General features: G+C 53.7%; 8 protein-coding genes across 8 annotated transcripts; 5 read left to right on the top strand and 3 right to left on the bottom strand.

Annotated features, from left to right (window-relative positions):
- Positions 1-1,470: 1,470 nt before the first annotated feature.
- AB675_7821 (uncharacterized protein) lies at positions 1,471-2,496 on the top strand (the record flags this gene model as incomplete). Its single annotated transcript, XM_018148218.1, has 1 exon — positions 1,471-2,496. The coding sequence occupies one exon, from the start codon at positions 1,471-1,473 to the stop codon at positions 2,494-2,496; it is 1,026 nt and encodes a 341-aa protein (XP_018000334.1).
- Positions 2,497-3,434: 938 nt separating this feature from the next.
- Positions 3,435-5,399, top strand: AB675_7820 (uncharacterized protein; the record flags this gene model as incomplete). The annotated part of the gene is made up of 1 exon (XM_018148217.1): positions 3,435-5,399. One exon carries the CDS (start codon positions 3,435-3,437, stop codon positions 5,397-5,399), a length of 1,965 nt encoding a protein of 654 aa, XP_018000281.1.
- A 517-nt stretch (positions 5,400-5,916) lies between these two features.
- On the top strand, positions 5,917-7,061 carry AB675_7819 (NmrA-like family domain-containing protein 1; the record flags this gene model as incomplete). The annotated part of the gene is made up of 2 exons (XM_018148215.1): positions 5,917-6,567; positions 6,621-7,061. 2 exons carry the CDS (start codon positions 5,917-5,919, stop codon positions 7,059-7,061), a joined length of 1,092 nt encoding a protein of 363 aa, XP_018000190.1.
- Positions 7,062-8,166: 1,105 nt separating this feature from the next.
- AB675_7818 (Siderophore iron transporter mirB) lies at positions 8,167-10,067 on the top strand (the record flags this gene model as incomplete). Its single annotated transcript, XM_018148214.1, has 3 exons — positions 8,167-8,653; positions 8,711-9,080; positions 9,164-10,067. 3 exons carry the CDS (start codon positions 8,167-8,169, stop codon positions 10,065-10,067), a joined length of 1,761 nt encoding a protein of 586 aa, XP_018000196.1.
- Positions 10,068-10,721: 654 nt separating this feature from the next.
- AB675_7817 (uncharacterized protein) lies at positions 10,722-11,540 on the bottom strand (the record flags this gene model as incomplete). The annotated part of the gene is made up of 1 exon (XM_018148213.1): positions 10,722-11,540. One exon carries the CDS (start codon positions 11,538-11,540, stop codon positions 10,722-10,724), a length of 819 nt encoding a protein of 272 aa, XP_018000240.1.
- Positions 11,541-12,071: 531 nt separating this feature from the next.
- On the bottom strand, positions 12,072-13,858 carry AB675_7816 (putative gamma-glutamyltransferase YwrD; the record flags this gene model as incomplete). Its single annotated transcript, XM_018148212.1, has 2 exons — positions 12,072-13,495; positions 13,546-13,858. The coding sequence occupies 2 exons, from the start codon at positions 13,856-13,858 to the stop codon at positions 12,072-12,074; spliced, it is 1,737 nt and encodes a 578-aa protein (XP_018000297.1).
- A 586-nt stretch (positions 13,859-14,444) lies between these two features.
- Positions 14,445-15,986, top strand: AB675_7815 (putative polyamine oxidase 4; the record flags this gene model as incomplete). The annotated part of the gene is made up of 2 exons (XM_018148211.1): positions 14,445-15,304; positions 15,353-15,986. 2 exons carry the CDS (start codon positions 14,445-14,447, stop codon positions 15,984-15,986), a joined length of 1,494 nt encoding a protein of 497 aa, XP_018000342.1.
- A 42-nt stretch (positions 15,987-16,028) lies between these two features.
- On the bottom strand, positions 16,029-16,478 carry AB675_7814 (uncharacterized protein; the record flags this gene model as incomplete). Its single annotated transcript, XM_018148210.1, has 1 exon — positions 16,029-16,478. One exon carries the CDS (start codon positions 16,476-16,478, stop codon positions 16,029-16,031), a length of 450 nt encoding a protein of 149 aa, XP_018000391.1.
- Positions 16,479-16,712: the final 234 nt, after the last annotated feature.

Here is a 16,712-nt window from a genome sequence, read left to right as displayed (position 1 = left end):
TTTCACACCTTGTCATCCATAATTCGAGGACCTTCCCGCGGCTCCTGGTTTCTTTCTCGCCGAGCGCTGTCCTTACAATGCGCTTGCAGCTGTCAATGCTACGGTAAGTTCCGCGCGCCTCTTCCCACGATCAGCATCTGCGACCATGACCCAATCAGATTGCCTCGTTCCAGGATCTTGGCATAGTGGCTTTGCCATGCACTACCGTCGCTCGACCAGCAACCTTGCTTGGCGGTGATCTGAATCGACCCTGAAAGGAACAGTCACATGGGTCAACAACGCAGGGGCGTTGTCTTGCCACGATGAAACAATTTTGCCATGTGGTCTATGCGATCTGAGCGGCAGGTATGTACCCAATGAGGCTAGATTGCCATCACTTTTGACATCGTTTTGGGACCGACGCCATCGACTTTGGCTCTGCTGCCTACTTCTCGACAAAAGGACTGAGCTATGTCGTCGCCCCGGGGGTTACTAAGGCTATCAGTAGTGGCGCAGACCTATTTCTGGACTGTCAACAGCAATCTCGGAGAGTATTGCCTACTTGATCTTCATCAATGGCGGGCTCCCTGACTGAAGTCCACGTTCGAAAACAACCATGACGGTGCGTTTTGTTGTGATGTATATAAGAGCCTTACGGCTCTGCTCCAGCGTCGCCTGTAATGCGCATTCCACTTTTCCTTTACTCTATGACCATGTACCACCATAACCTTTCCTTTGGCGTATCGTGCCTCGTTCTCGCAGCAGCAGCCATAGCACAGACAACGGGCCCGACTGTAAGAACAGCTGATGGACCAGTCGTTGGCCGCACAACTCGGTCACTAGGACCCAGGGTAGCCGTCGACCAGTTCCTTGGAATACCCTTCGCGCAGCCACCCATCGATGATTTACGATTCGCTCCGCCGAGCAGACCAGAGCCATGGACAGAACCCAGAAATGCTACAGAACAGCCTCCTGCTTGCATTCAATTCTTCGGACGCCCAGGACCAAGCACCGACTTAGCTCAGCTTCTCTATAATGATCCACCAATAGGCGAAGATAGCGAAGACTGCCTCTACCTCGACGTATATGTTCCGAATGGAGGCGAGGACGACAAGCCAGTGTTGTTCTGGATCCACGGCGGATCTGGCATCATAGGAGCGTCTCATTGCCACTATATGACGGCACAGACTTTGCCGCAAACCAGGACACGATTGTGGTCACTTCAAATTATCGGCTAGGATGTCAGTAGCCTCTTCTTGCGGCAGATCTTGCTTCGATCGACCAGCTAATACTTTGCAGTCTTCGGTAACTTAGATGCACCCGAGCAGACCGTGCCATTGAACGAGTCGAGCCTTGGATTAATGGACCAAAGGCTTGCGCTGTCGTGGATCACTGAGAACATCGCGGCATTCGGTGGGGATCCTAAGAAAGGCAGGCTTGTGACACACATCCAGCAAGAAACCCCACTAATACATCATTGTAGTCACAATCATGGGCGAGTCCCATGGGGCGGTCTCTGTCGGCCATCTCGTCAATACCTTTCCAGACAATCCACCGTTTCGCGCAGCAATCGAAATGTCGGGAAGCGCTGTCGCTCTTGCTGGTTCTAGTGATCCAGGTGGGCAAAGCTCTGAACAGATCTGGCCTCGGGTCATGGCTGGCTTGAATTGCACCAATTCCGAAAATGCCGAAGAAGAGCTCTCGTGCGCTCGCTCTGCCTCAGTCAACGATATCCTCACCTTCCTTAATTCGAACGACATCCGTGGCACCTTAGCCCGGCCCGACAATGTGACAGCACTCGTTCGGCCTGACGTCGCCTGGTCTACACACAACGTAGCACAGGTCCCTCTCCTCATCGGCTCCACGGCTGATGAAGCAAGTTTCTGGGTCGTTTCCGCTGTTGCCGACCTTCAAGCGGCCACGTCTAATACGAGCGGCTCCGATGACAGTGTGCCATCCATTGCGACATTCCTAGAGGCGGAGTTCAACTTGCCATCTGCTGCAGCAGCCACGATTCAAGAGCTCTATGCGCCCGGGTCATCATACTACTCAGGCCCTAATGACACGTTCTCAATCTTGACAGCCATTCTCACGGATTATACCTTCCGCTGCACGTCCTCCTTTGTCGCGAACCTCACATCATCGCTTCTCGAGCAGAATGTGTGGCAGTACGATTTCACTGCCATTGCGCCCTCAACGACATTCGCTGAGTATCCTGGTCTAGGTGCTTGGCACTCGAGTGAGTTGGGATTCGTGTTCGGAACATACAACAGGAGCGGCAGGGCAATGGAGGTTGATGCAAGACTGAGTCGCTCTATGCAGGACCAGTTTGGCAGCTTCGTCAGAGATCCATCGGGTGATGGACCTGGCTGGGCACCCTTCCCAATCGTGGCAGCACTGGGTGTTGACGATGAAGGAGAGGCTACGACGACGGAGGTGGATGGAACAGATTATGCGCCCGTGTGTCAACTGTTCAATAGGCTGTACCTGCAGGACTTGCCGGCTTGGCAGCACTAGGAGGCCCTAACGGAAGGATTGATGCTGAGACCGGCACTGAGGCAGAGCAGGAGGAACAGGAGGGTGCGACAAGCAATGGTGCTTCGGTTGCAATGCACTGCAATGTCGCTCTTGTTCTCGGCGCGCTGACCTTGGGGGTTGCTGCGTTTCTATGATCGGAGTGCCTCCCGCCTAGCACCCTGATCCCATGCGCGTGGGCGAGGAGGCTCGGCGGGAGCTGCAAACTGGCGAACTAGCGTTGAACAACGGGGCAGGTTGTTCAGACAAGAACCGGGCGTTTTTCGAAATGATATCCGGATAAAGCCGGCGCCGAAACACAACTTCTCTCGCCCAGGGCGGTCGTTCCAGGCGCCGATGCCCCTAAAACGCTCAATTCTTGACCGAAGAAGTTGCGTGGGGGCCGAACCTTGGAAGGGGCCAGAAAGTTCGGATTCAGCGACCTCCCCATCCACTGTCCATCACACGCACATTCTACACCTTCCCAGTTGCAGGTCCTTGTCTTTGTTCTTCGTGTGTCGACTCGAGTAGTTGATGGCAGAGAGAGGTCGTGGAGTTCGATCCGCGATGCAGCAGCTTGACCAGAGCGTCGATAACCATGTAGACTCTTAGCGCGACGGGCGTGTGCAGAGTCATTCCATCGACAGGCGAACTTCACTCGTCGACATCAGCTTCTCACATTCCGATGCATCGGACAGTACGAGTCACGATGGTTTAGATCGTCAAAGATGAGAGCTTCAAGCATTTGGCGGATGCTCTCGCTTGCCACCATCGATACCGGCTAGCACCTGGGCATGTATCGTTACCGAACGCGCTAACAGCCAACCAAGCAAAGTACTGCATGGGCCTCGCTCTCTAAGAATGTCATATGCGTCCTTCTTCTCCTCATCCGTTATTGTCGTTCGTTATTGTGCAGCTGATTACTAGCGACAGAGAATAACATGGCGGAATCCGATAGCCTCACCGCCGTCGCGCTGATCGCGTCCTTTACGGCACTAGTCATCGCTCTTGGCCAGCTTCTGCAGCAAGTCTTCGGCACTGCTGAGGGCTTTCGCAGAACAAATAAGGAGATCATGGGCCTGTTTGCGCAGAGTCGCGACCGCGTCTTTCACTGGAGCGAATTGAGGTTTGAGACGAGGTTCAGCACCCCGCACTTCACCTTCCACTACCCTACTACTGAATCATCGCTGCTATCTGAGATCGACAATGGCGAGATCTCGGGTGGGAAGAGGGTCACGAATCGCAAGTTTGTGCTGGCCATTGGCGATAGCAGTGAGAGAACGGACGATCTGACTAGGGCTATAAAGTCGACAACGAGGCTCAGCAAGTTTCAGAGGCTCCTGAATGCTCTTGACCAGATACTGTCGCCAACAAATGGCCAAGCACTCCTGCCAGGATATCAAGCTTACTGTGCGAGCTGGCTCACACTGCTTGACCAGCTGTACGAAGATGACAAGAGATACCACCAGAGGACCAAGGGCGCCAGCATTATCCACTCACGAGGGCCTCCTAAGTCTGGCAAGATCGGACCTGACGCTCGACAGGTCCGACACTTTGCCATTGAATGTCACAGCCGATCCTGGGATCTCTTACCGCCAGATGTAGTGCGACCATTAGCATCGATTACGTTTGGCGACCTTCTGACGTTGTGCTACCGGCTTCGACTCAATGTTCGGTCTAAATCCAAGCTGGTGGAGTTCAACGCCGATGGCTACGGCAACAACTTTTCCACCTTACAGGTTCAAGGCGTGGGCACAGTCGTCCAATACAGATACGATCGCTCGAACGACACGCACGGAGAGCGCTATCTAGCGAATACAAAGTTCATTCCGTGCGAAGAAGCGGATAAGCTTGCTTTCAGCATCATTCCGCAGAATCCAGTGCTCGGTACCCACCATGATTGGAAGCTGCTGCGTCATAGCGGCCAACCGTTCCCAGAAGCAATGAGGGAACACTTTCGAGACCTCGGAATCTCTGAACAACAATGTAATAAGGCTAGCGCGCATAAAGAACGGGATAAGAACGACGTCTGGCGAACCTTTGTGGACTCCCTCTTACTCTTGGCGCCCTTCATGCTGATTGAAGGGCTTGGTGTCGTCAAATATCAGCCGCCAATCAGCGCAGAATGGCTAGAGTCGACGCTGTGGTGCCGCGAGAGCCGTGTCATATTCCGACATCGTCTGGCTCGAGGATTGCCAGACTTACCAGCGACGGTGGACACCACCGGGTTACTCCCTCCGAGTCGAGGTCCAGGCCAGGCGCAGATGCATTGGATCGGACTCGTGTTGCATTTCTTTGCAACCAGGTACCGTCAAAATTTCCACGCTAATGGCAATGGTATCGTGAGGGCTCTCCAGGAGAATGCGCACACTGAGAGCCAGTATGAACTCATTCGGAACGTCCGTTCTGCCTCGCAAGAAGCTGACGCCTACCTCGCGTCCCTATTCGATCAGGCTCACTGCATGCCTACTTATGTCTGCTTGGTCGCAGCGCATCAAGAGATGGCTATTCGGATACACGACGAGGTGAATCAAGAGGTACGCGAACACTCGAGCAAGAAGGACCATAAGGGCCAAAAGGCACCATGGGCAAGTCAACGGGAGATCCCTCAACTCCCGCCCGGTGTGAAGATGTGGGACTTTCTGGTAGAAGTGATGCATCGCTATATCGACGAAGCACTAGACGGCACGACGATCATTGACTCCTACATCAAAAAGGTCAAAGACCTGGAAAGCTCTGACGGCAGGGCGTCAGCAGTACTCAGCGACGATCAGATACGGACTGGCTGGTGTACGATGATCTTGCGCGGCATTCTGTGGCGAATGACTCACTTTCCAATCTCGCGGCCCAATCTGCCATACCCGAGCCAATACTGGAAGGACAACACGCTCATTCTCATAGCATGATTCTCGTCGCATTCCACGGCAGCGGACCTTCCACGAGATAGAGAATTCAAACTTGGCTCCTGCTCCGTGTGAGCATAGGATCGTGATGCACTTCGTTACTGCGCTTGTCTTCGGTGCGGTAAGGTTAGGGTTTGCGGATTCTCTGTGGATGGTCACAGGGCTGTCCCACGACCTTGGATCATCCCCTGTATGTTCCTGAAGCAGAAGCCTTTTGCTGACTCCGCCTATCTATCCCGCGATCAGTTGCGAATCTCGCCAGAGAGGGAGTTCAAGTTGTTCCAAACCCCCGTGTTCGGCTCAATAGACCCTCCGAGCCACCCAAATTGTCAGGGGAAACTCAAACATTGTGTTGGAGGTTTGATCTTGTGCCCACATGCTATACGCACGGGTCATATGTTGATGGAACGAGACTACAAAGAGAGGCGGGCGGCGGGCTCGAAAGTTCAATCGTAGACGATCATCCTTTCTGTACGGAGTGGAAGACTACATTGACTCACTTCGAAGTTCTCCGAGCTCAATGACAACAGACAAGATCATCGCAGTGGTCGGCGCTACCGACCAACAGGGCGGCGCCGTGGCTCGGACTTTTGCTAAACTGCCTGGTTGGACGGTCCGCGGTCTCACTCGGAACGTCAACTCACATGCCGCCAAGGCTTTGACCAAGTCAGGCATTCACCCTATTGCAGCAGATCTAGACGACGTTGAGTCCCTGAAGCAAGCATTCACAGGTGCCTCGGCTGTATTTGGCGTCACAGACTTCTGGGGTTTCAAGGACAGACCATCAACGGCAGCATTGATCACCGAGAAGGGCATAGCCTGGCCCGAGGCGTTCTACCTGCAGGAAGTGCAACAAGGCAAGAACATCGTAGATGCTGCTGCTGCTCAATTTGCGAAAGAAGGTGCTGGACTGGAACGACTCGTGTTGAGTACAATGAGCAACGTCAAGAGAAGCAGCGGCGGAAAGTACGACTCCGTCTGGCATTTCGACTCCAAAGCCCGCTTCGTGCAGTATCTCGCCGAGAAGGCGAAAGAAGAGGAGGACGGGCGGGCGGACTCTGCGCTGGGGTATGACTCGACTTACAGCCAGCTTATAGGCAGAACCAGCTACGTGCAGATGGGCTATTACCTAGACAACCACAAGCTAAACCCTCTGGCTACACCGAGGAAGGTAAGCATGTCCCAGTGACAAGGTTTAGGTCACCTCGAGTTGACAAATCGCAGAACGACGACGGCCGCTACACGTTTAATGTCATCTCGAATCCCGACCTAAAGACAGACCCCAAGCCGATACCGTTCGTGCATCCCACTACCGACCTAGGACCCTTCGTTGAAGCCTTGGTCCTCAATGCTTCTCCAAGAACAATTCTTCTCGGTACATCTGAGCAGATGCTGTTCGAGGACTATATCAAACTATGGGCGAAGACACTCGGTGTCACTAGGACCCACATCAACAAGCTGACCACAGCAGACCTAGTTCAGATGCTAGGCAAGGAGATGGGAGAAGAGATGGGACAGATGCTGTGCTACGCCGAGGAGTTTGGTTGGACTGGCGACGAAGGTGTGAGTTGTGTATTACCGAAGGACATCGGTGTTGATGTAGACGCGCTTACCACGGTGAAGAAGTATATTCGCGAGGAGGATTGGAGTGCTGTAGGACTATAAGACGGACAACCTGCTTTACGTGCATTCTAGACATCATCCACATGGAAGTGCTTCACGTCACATGGAAGAAGTGAGCGCCGGACGACTTCCTCGGCGTTTTCATTGTTGCCAATCTGAAAGTGGTAGTAACGCAAGTGCAACCACTCCGATACCGGTCTGGCTGGAACTACCTAGGTATTTCGCGTTGCTGAGCAAATTTTGCATAGTACTAGTAAAGCGTCTCGATTTTCGCTCTTGCAAGCGAGTGTCACACGAGCTCTGCGGGCATGAGCAATAAACATCACCAGAGTGAGGTCAGTTCATAAGGAACTCCCGTGCTTCAACCTTCTGGGCTCCTTGGCTCGCGGAATTTGGCCTGCATGCCCGTTGTGGCGCCTGCAACCGCCAATAGATCCGAACTGACAGCGGATCAGATTAGATGAAAATTCTTCAGCTCCACCTGATAAGATCAGCTTCAAGACATTTTCAGAGCTTGGAAAACCGCCGGCCTTTGGCTTGTTGAGCTTGTCAGAGCTCACTGGTCCACTGCTCGCGGTCTTGAAGACGCCGAAGCTCTCAAGCTTCGAGTCGATGCCGACTTGGCAGGCTTGGTGGATCGTCGAGACCCATCGCGTGGGCTCACGTTGGCGCTTGTGATTTTCGGATTTGGGAGCTCCTCGAGCTCTGTCGTAGAGCAGCAGCAAGCAGTCCAGCAGGTTTATCTTCGTGTCGGAGCGGCATGAAATGGGGTGCTCACGAGTATTCGACAAGCGAGAACAGTCAGGACTGGATCACACCACGCTTTCTCCGTCTTGGAAGATTGCCGCTCAATGGTCGACATGGCATCTGACATATCTTTCCCAGCTCGGTAAAGTCTTGAGGTTGCATCCCACTCCACCAGCAACGTGAGCGGAAGGAACTAGCAATGAAAATAGCTGCAGGGTCCGATGCAAACTTGCAGAAGATTTACTACGTTGAGTGGGCTCCAAGGTAAGGTATTTATGATCAGCTACCAGCCCTTTTCGTACCTGAACGTTCTGAACTTGATCTTATCAATCAGTCCCTTCCTGTATAGTCAGTCCTTTGCCCAATTGCCTCATCTGGCTTCTCACTACTTCAAGCCAATATGAGGTTCAGCATACCAGGCTTCAGAGGCGCTGCCAGCCTAACAGAATCCTCGTATGCCACAGGCACAGATGCAGAACACAGAACATCAGACTCTGCTGACTCAACAGCTGAGCATGGCGCTCACAACGAGAAGCACACCCACGTCGCCGGCGCCGCTGCCTACGGCGGCTACTCATCAGACGAAGACTCTCTGGAGAAGATCGACACCAACGCTGAGCATGGTGTTCAGACCATTCAAGCCATGACCCAAGTCTGGTCCAGACGCGATCTCTATGCCGCATACATCATGATCTGGCTACTTGCCTTCATCATGGCCTTCACGAGCGGCGTGGTCAACACCCTGACGCCATATGTTACCTCGAACTTCCAGGAGCACTCTCTCACGGCGCTCACTGGTGTCATCTCATCGCTTATCGCGGGCATCTGGAAGCTGCCGTATGCGAAGATCATGAATGTCTGGGGCCGCGCACAGGCCCTGACGCTTGGTGAGTGCCTGCCTCCTCTTCACGTCTCGCATTGGGACAACTAACATCGGCCAATAGGTGTCTCCTTCGTTACACTTGGATTGATTATGATGGCTGGCTGCAACAACGTCAAGACATACTGTGCCGCCATGACATTCTTCTACGTCGGCCAGCTATCGATCGACTTCTCGATCACGGTCTTCGTCGCCGATACCTCCCAGCTCCGCAACCGAGGCTTCTTCATCGCCTACGTCGCCAGCCCATGGCTCATCACCACATGGATCTATGGCTACGCCGCCAGCGACATCGTCAACAACATCGGCTTCAGATGGGGCTTCGGCGTCTTCAGCATCGTGGTCCCAGTAGTCGCCTCACCCTGGGTCGCCCTCCTGTGGCTCCGACAGCGCAAAGCCGTCAAAGCCGGACTCGTCCCTGCGCGCGCAACGGAGTCAATGACCCTCGCCCAAAAAGCCAAGCACTACTTCAAAGAATTCGACGTCCCCGGCCTGCTCATCCTCGCCACCGGCCTAGCCTCTTCCTCCTCGCCTTCAACATCTACTCCTACCAGCCCAACACCTGGCGCTCGCCCCTGATCATCAGCTTCATCATCATCGGCTTCTTCCTCATCTGCGCCTTTGGCCTCTGGGAAGCAAAGTTCGCACCCATCACCTTCGTTCCCTGGAACCTCCTCAAGAACCGTACCGTCATATTCACTTATATTATGGCCTTCACCCTCTACATTGGCTGGTACGTCTGGGACTCGTACTTCTACAGCCTCAACGTCGTGCTGTTCAACCAGTCCATCGTCAACGCCACATACATCGGGAACATCTACACCGTCGGCTCATGCTTCATCTGCGTCGTCTACGGCTTGTGCCTGCGCTTCATCAACGGCCGCCTCAAGCTGTACTCGTTCTTCTGGGGCGTGCCCCTCACCATTCTCGGAGTCGGCTTGATGATCCACTTCCGTCAACCGGACGTCAACATCGGGTATATCGTCATGTGCCAGATCTTCGTTGCCTTTGGCGGCGGCGTGCTCGTCATCTCTGAGCAGACTACCCTCATGGCAGTCTCGAAACAGCGCGATTTCCCCGCTTTGCTGGCGTGCGAGTCTATGGTCATCAGCATCGGCTCCGCCATTGGCTCGACGATCGCGGGCGCGATGTGGACGGGGATTTTCCCGGAGAAGTTGGCGCAGAATCTGCCGGCGGATGCGCTGCCGGAGCTAGCAAGCATCTATGGTGACTTGACTGTGCAGAGCGGGTATGAATGGGGCAGTCCGACAAGAAATGCGATCAACTTGAGCTATGGCCAAACTCAGAGGTATATGTTGATTGCGGCAACGAGCTTGTATGTGGTGACGTGGGTCAGTGTCCTGGGTTGGCAGGATGTCGATGTGAGGAAGATGAAGCAGCGGACTGTTGGGCTGTTCTGAACGATTCGGGAGTCGTCATAACCTCGGGTGCGCAAAGCAATGAAGCAGTCGACCAGGTCCAGGCTGTTTCTTCGCGGGTTGGCTACGATACGGCGATGTAGCTGTGCATTGCGAAATAGCTAGCGCTCAGTCTAGAGAATGATCCAGAAGCAGTGTCTTCCTGTGGCCTGCTTCGTTGTTCATGTAAGGGCATTTGCCGTACCAGGTTCGCCCAATTAGAGTCGGGTAGCTGCTCAGATTTGTGTTCTGAATCCGGTGTGTTGATTATGCTGGTTGGACAAGTGAACAACTTTCCCTCATGTCCGTCGCAAAGGTGTCGATATGCCAATCGTGAGTCCTAGCGGCTTTCTCTACAGGCAGGCAGGTCGTCGTTCGTGGCCTCGAACGCAGTGTCTCGCCAATTGACGATGATTTAGCGCTGCTCGGCCGAGGCCGTGGAGATCGGATCTCCTTGTTGCCCAGATATGGTGTCGGTAGGCCTAGCTGAGGGTTTGCTGTCGCCTCGATTCGTTATGAGAGTGGCGTATCGAGCAAGTCCTCCCTAGCGAAGCGAAAAGTCAAACCACGAACGACTTCGCAGCCCATGAGAAAGTCGCAGCGCACGACGTCGTAGTTCTCGGTCTCATAGACACGCAGCTGATCTTCTTGTGCCTTTCACTTGACACAGTAAGCTCTTCCTTGCACACGAGGCGCCGCATAACGTCCGAAGTCATCGACAAGCGCACGATACTTGCCTCCCCAGGTCCTGAGCCTTCCCCCGATGAGGCTTGCTCTAGATAATGTCGGCTCCACATGCTCCGGCAGGTCCAATACCTTCGAGAGGACACTGGGCTCAGAAAGAGTTCCGTAGAAGAAGTACCACACGGGATACTCATTCTGTCGCGGCGCAGGGTCCCGGTCGTCTACATGGGCAGACTCATCGAGGCGGTACTGAGGCAGGCTCGAATTAACTCCCAACATTGGTCCGATGTTGTGGTCGTTGAGTGCCTTGGCCGCAATGTCAAGCCTGATGATCGTTGGCCGATATCCTTTAGCTGACGCCCAGTCGACAAGCTTGTCCGTGATTGAACCATCCACCGTGGCGAACTTCTCGTTCTTGCCATCCTTGTTCTTGCCAATTGAGACCTCCAGCATCCCTGACACTAGTGCTTCGTGGTATTGAGCTTGTAGGGCGAGCAAGTCGTTAAGCTTGATGAGGAACTTACCCTTGGAAGCTGTTGTTGCTGGTGCCTTTCTGACTTCGTTCATAGTCAGACTGTATTCGTACGATTCGCGGTCAAATCCTGCCGCTTCCTTTTCGGCCGCTATCTCGGCCCAGTGATCATTAGACAGATGGTCGCGAGCAAGATCAGCGCGATATCCCTCGATCTTGCTTTTTGCTTCGGGTGGAGAGAAGTCGAACAGGCGCTGCCATCGTTCAATGTCCTCGGAAGTGACCCTGGATGCTGCGTTTGTCTCAGCATTAACGGCCATGGCTCAAGGCTGAGAAGAGGTCGTCCATCATTAGTGTGGTGCGTAGGTCACCGCATTTGACGTGTCCGTGAATGAGATATAACAGAGAGGATGCAATGTGAATCATCGCATGAATCATATAATGACAAGTAAGTTTGACCTGAAAAGGTACTCTCAACCACGGAAATAAAAGGATCTGAGTGGGAAGGAGATTTCGCAGGCCCCATCTCAGCTGGCGGTGTTTGTTCGTCTGCCTGCAAGATGACTGGCGCGGAATGCTTTGTAACTTCACCAAAAATGCAAAAGCGTGGGGGATGGGTCGCAGACTTTCCGCTGGCTGTCCTCAGCGAATTGGTGCGATATGACTGGTGCGGAGTGCCAAGCAAAAACAGATAGAAGTCCATATACGTCGTATTGGGAAGAGTTGTGGAGCACAGGCTTTCGAGGAATAAGCCTACCTCAGCTGGCTGCCTGAGGCATCCGTCTCCCAGTTTCAGAAGTGCTGAGTCCCTCCAAGACTGACCTGAGGATGCTGCATAGATCAGTGTACTCTCATAGAGGAATGGCAGCTCCGTCGCCCCTCAAGTCGCTCCCACCGGCATAGACCATCATCTGTGCTGCCTCGTCCCAGTCCTGCGTGATCACTTGCCCTCTCCCGAACTTCGATCGTGCCCAGCCAGTCAAGACCTTCGTCTTGTGACCCATCTTCTGCAGTTCTTGAACCACATCGTCGCCAATGCCATCCTCAACGAAGACATCTCCGGTCGCAGCACCAGTGTCAGTGCCTGCGCTGATGCAAATTCTGGGCGCGTCCAGAGCTTCTTGCGGATTCATACCAAAGATGACCTGATTCAACAACACTTGCACATGACCTTGTGGCTGCATGAAGCCGCCCATAACACCATAGACCGAATGCAGCTTGCGATCCTTGCCGTCGCCGATCGTCGTCAAGCCGGGAATGATTGTATGATATGGCCGCTTTCCTGGTGCGTATATGTTTGGATGGTTATCTGGGGCCATGTTGAAGTTACTTGCCCGATTCTGCAAAGTGAATCCGCACCCCTTGGGAATGATGTGCGACCCGAAACCGTCGTAGTTGGAATTTATGAAGCTTATCGCATTACCGTTGGCGTCTGCCACGGCGAAGTAGACTGTGTCGCTGTGGTTGTGTGCCGGGCTCGGGCCAGGCTGGCCATGACAGTGAGATTGCGCTTTGGTTGGATCGAAGAGTCCCGCGCGTTCATCAAGGTATGCCTTGGAGAGCAGCTTATTGGGCGCCACAGGACTATGCTCTAGGTCAGTGATCCACCATGCACCATCTGCGAAGGCTATCTCGAGGGCTTCGATAAGCGCATGGAGGTATGGCACAGTATTGTGATCGTCTCGCGAAAATTTGGGCACTTTCTCTTGTTCTTGAAGTCGTTGCAGAATACCAAGAGTCATAAGAGCAACAAGACCTTGTCCATTGGGTGGATTCTCCCACAGCTCAACATGATCCTGGCCGTTCGAATTGTCAATGTAGTACTTGAGCGATATTGGCTCGACCTCCTCTGTACCTAGCTTGGCATGGTTCGCAAGATCGGATAACTGCATGAAACCGCCTTCACTCTGGATGATCTCGACAATGGACTGGGCAATGCGTCCTTCGTAGAACCCACTTTTACCTTGCTTCGCGAGAGTCTCGAATGTCTCAGCGAGCGCAGGGTTCCTGAGAATCTCACCGGCACCTGGTGCACGATATGAGCCATCGACGTCACGTTTCAGCATCTCGTTCGAGTTTGGTGACGCGAGCTTCAGGTTCGACTCAGAGTTCCGCCACCTGAACGCTGCGCTTTCGCTGACGGGAAAGCCCTTTCGTGCTAGCTTGATGGCCGGCTGCAGAATGTCGGCAAGACTGAGCTTTCCACTCCCGAACTTCTCGATTGTGTCAACCCAGCCAGCAGCAGCGCCAGGCACAGTCACTGACAGAGGCTGATCTGCGGTATGCGGTTTGCGCCATCAAGCTTCTCTCGGATCTGCTCCAGACTCGCTTGCTGCGGACTTCGACCTGATCCGTTCAACGCGTGCACCTTTCGGGTGCTTGCGTGCCAGAAAAGACAGAACATATCACCACCAATCCCAGTCGAGCACGGCTCAGTGACGTTCAGAGCCGCCGCGACGGCAACTGCTGCATCGGCAGCGTTCCCGCCGGCCTGCAATATCTGGCGGCCGGCTACGGACGCTAGTGGTTGTGTTGATGCCACCATGCCTTCCGTGCTGTACACCACACTGCGGCGACTAGCGAATCTTGCAAACATCCCGGGCTCGGGAGCACGCCGTGAAGTTGGATTAGTGTCCATGATTGCGATTTCGTCAGACCGTGTGCTCAACAGGCGTTGACGGGGCAGATGCAGGGCTCCTGACGTTACGTGCTTGCTATCGAAGCTTCCGCAGCTTCGTCAGTCCAGTTGATCTCGAGATCAATCGTGGCACAGGATGAGAGGTGGTTCTGTGTTGATCCCCACTTATCGCAGTAGGTAGATGTTAGCCATTCCCACTCCGACAGAATCGAACGTCAATGTCTTGTCCACTGCTTCGCGAAGATCGTGTTGCGTCTGCGCATAATGTCTGTGATCCATGACGAATTCCTCGCGTAGGACATGTCCACAATCACGGGTGATAATAACTCGATGTCCTCGGCACTTGGAACAAGGTTCATGCCGCTAGGCGTCAATATCCTACGAGACGCGGGGTGACGACAACACTGTGTGTCACCGTGTTCTGGCCTGATAGGCCATCTATAGGCATCAACTTAACACTTCTGGTCCTCGTAGCTGCTGACGCCTGGACGGACTCGATAAGTACAATCGCATCGTGATTTATCTGCTGGACCTGCTTGGTACCCCGCCCTCCAATCTGTACCCGAATGACGGCGGACGAACAGAAATGGCTTCAACAAGGATCCAGGCGCCGGAAACCCCGAAAACCGTCGCCATCATCGGCGCTGGTATCTCTGGATTGAAGGCCGCAGACATCCTACTCGCCGCTGGCGTCAAAGTGAAGATCTTCGAAGCTCGTGATAGAGTCGGTGGTCGCGTGCATCAGATCGAATGTGGCGGCCACCTGGTCGACGTTGGTGCCAACTGGATCCATGACACTGATGGCAACCCGCTCGTAGACATTGCCAAGCGGACGCACTCGGAGCTCTTCTGGCGACCGGGAGCGTCGGCGATCGTAGGCTCCGATGGGAAGACACGCAGTCCGGTCATTACGACATGGCTCGGCAAATCCTTGAATGCAATCATGGCACAAGCATATGACTTCAGTGCAAAGTATAGCGATGAAATTGATCCTGGTGAGAGCTTGATGGACTTTGTGCATGAGAAAGCTTGGAGTGCGTATCGCGGTGCGCCGGACTATCTGCAGGATCTGCTCAATGAGGCTGAGCGTTTTGGGTTGTTCATTGGAGAGCGCACATCGAGGCAGAGCCTGAAGTTTCTGACGTATGAGGAGGGCCCTGGTGGCACGGACGCGTTCAATGCGAGCACGTATAGAGAGATCCTCGGGTACATAGCGAGCAGGGCGGTTAAGGCAGGCATGATCCATCTGGAAAAAGAAGTGACCAAGATTACCTACGATAAGTTTGGCGATGTCAAGGGTGTGGTAGTCACAACGGCGGAAGGAACGAAGGAGACATTCGATGAGGTCGTCATTACCTGCCCACTTGGATGGCTGAAGCAGCACCAGAAGGCGCTGTTCACTCCTTCTCTGCCAAAAGCTCTATCAGTGGCTATTGACAACGTTGGGTAGGTTTTCAGACAGCTGTGTTTTCCGAGTGCTAACCAGATGACCAGGTACGGCAGACTCGAGAAGCTGTATTTGTCGTTTCCATCAGCCTGGTGGCTGGAAAGAGACACACTACACGGCACAATCGATGGGCCTAAGCGACATGCATTCGCCACCCATTTTCACGATCCTCAGTATGGAACCTATCCTCCTGGCCTCCCATCGAACGTAGCGATCCTGTCACTAGCACATCTTCCGAACCACTGTGATCACCCCACTCTGCTGATCTACCTATCCGGCCCCTGTGCCACGAAGATGGTGCGATCAATCGCCAGCCTGGAGCCCAACAGTGGCGAGTACAACGCGACAATCGACGAGTTCGCTAAGCCTTATTACTCGCGCCTTCCCAATTATGACTCCAACGATCCAGCCTGCTCGCCTGCCGCCTACTTCGGGTCAACCTGGCAAGCAGATCACCTGGCTGGCAATGGCTCATACAGCTTCGGCAAGGTTGGAAGTACCCAGCTCGATATTGATTTGGGGACGCTGCGAGAAAGTGGTGGACTTGGCGAACGCGCTGGTGTCTGGTTTGCTGGTGAGCATACTGCGCTACCAGAGTATCTGGCAACGGTTACTGGAGCGTTCTTGAGTGGCAAGCGAGCTGCTGAGGACGTGTTGGCAAAGTGGTCTGCGGGAACGTAACGTCTTTTATGTCGCCTTGTGGTTAAGCGTCGCTCAGCATCTCTATAGCTTCGAGTATACGCATAATCCGATCCCAGCACACACGCATGTCATGCCAATCCACGTATCGCGAGTGATGAGCTTGCCCTCGGCAAGATACTCGCCAAGCACAGTAAACAAAAAGGCCAACGAATTAGTGATTGGCACCGTCAACGAAAGCTCCGCTTGTCCCACAAGCAAAAAGAACCAGATACTCCCCGTCAAATTAGCGACCAGCGGTATCGCATAAGCAGGCTTCCTAACAAGCCCTACAACAGTGAAGAACGCTTTGGCGATCTGTCGCGATATCCAAGATCGTGATGGATCGGTAATTGATGGATTCGTCGGAGCTGTGTAATTTACGGCCGCACGCCGGATGAACGGTGTTGTGAATCCCCAACATACACCGACCAGGAGGAATGACAAGATGTAGTTGAATGGCGATGGCGAAGATTGCTCTTGAGCGGTCGACATCGCTGCTGTCGTTTACTTTGCGATCGTATACGATTGCAACGCGCAAGATCGAAACAAGTTCGGATTGGTGCTTCGAATATAGCAATTAATGAAAAAGTCAGGGGAATCTTGTTCCTGATCGCCAATGTCAGATCGGGTTCTTGGGCTAGCTTTGTCAGCATGGAAATTATCACCGGATGACAAGATCTGCGATGCGTTATGTCAAACCGGCTGACTGCATTTCCGTACTTTCAG

This window comes from Cyphellophora attinorum, assembly GCF_001299255.1.
Source record: "Cyphellophora attinorum strain CBS 131958 chromosome Unknown Contig12, whole genome shotgun sequence".
In the NCBI taxonomy this organism is placed as follows: domain Eukaryota; kingdom Fungi; phylum Ascomycota; class Eurotiomycetes; order Chaetothyriales; family Cyphellophoraceae; genus Cyphellophora; species Cyphellophora attinorum.
The sequence above is the reverse complement of the archived record's forward strand: the minus strand, read 5'-3'. Positions and strand labels throughout refer to the sequence as shown.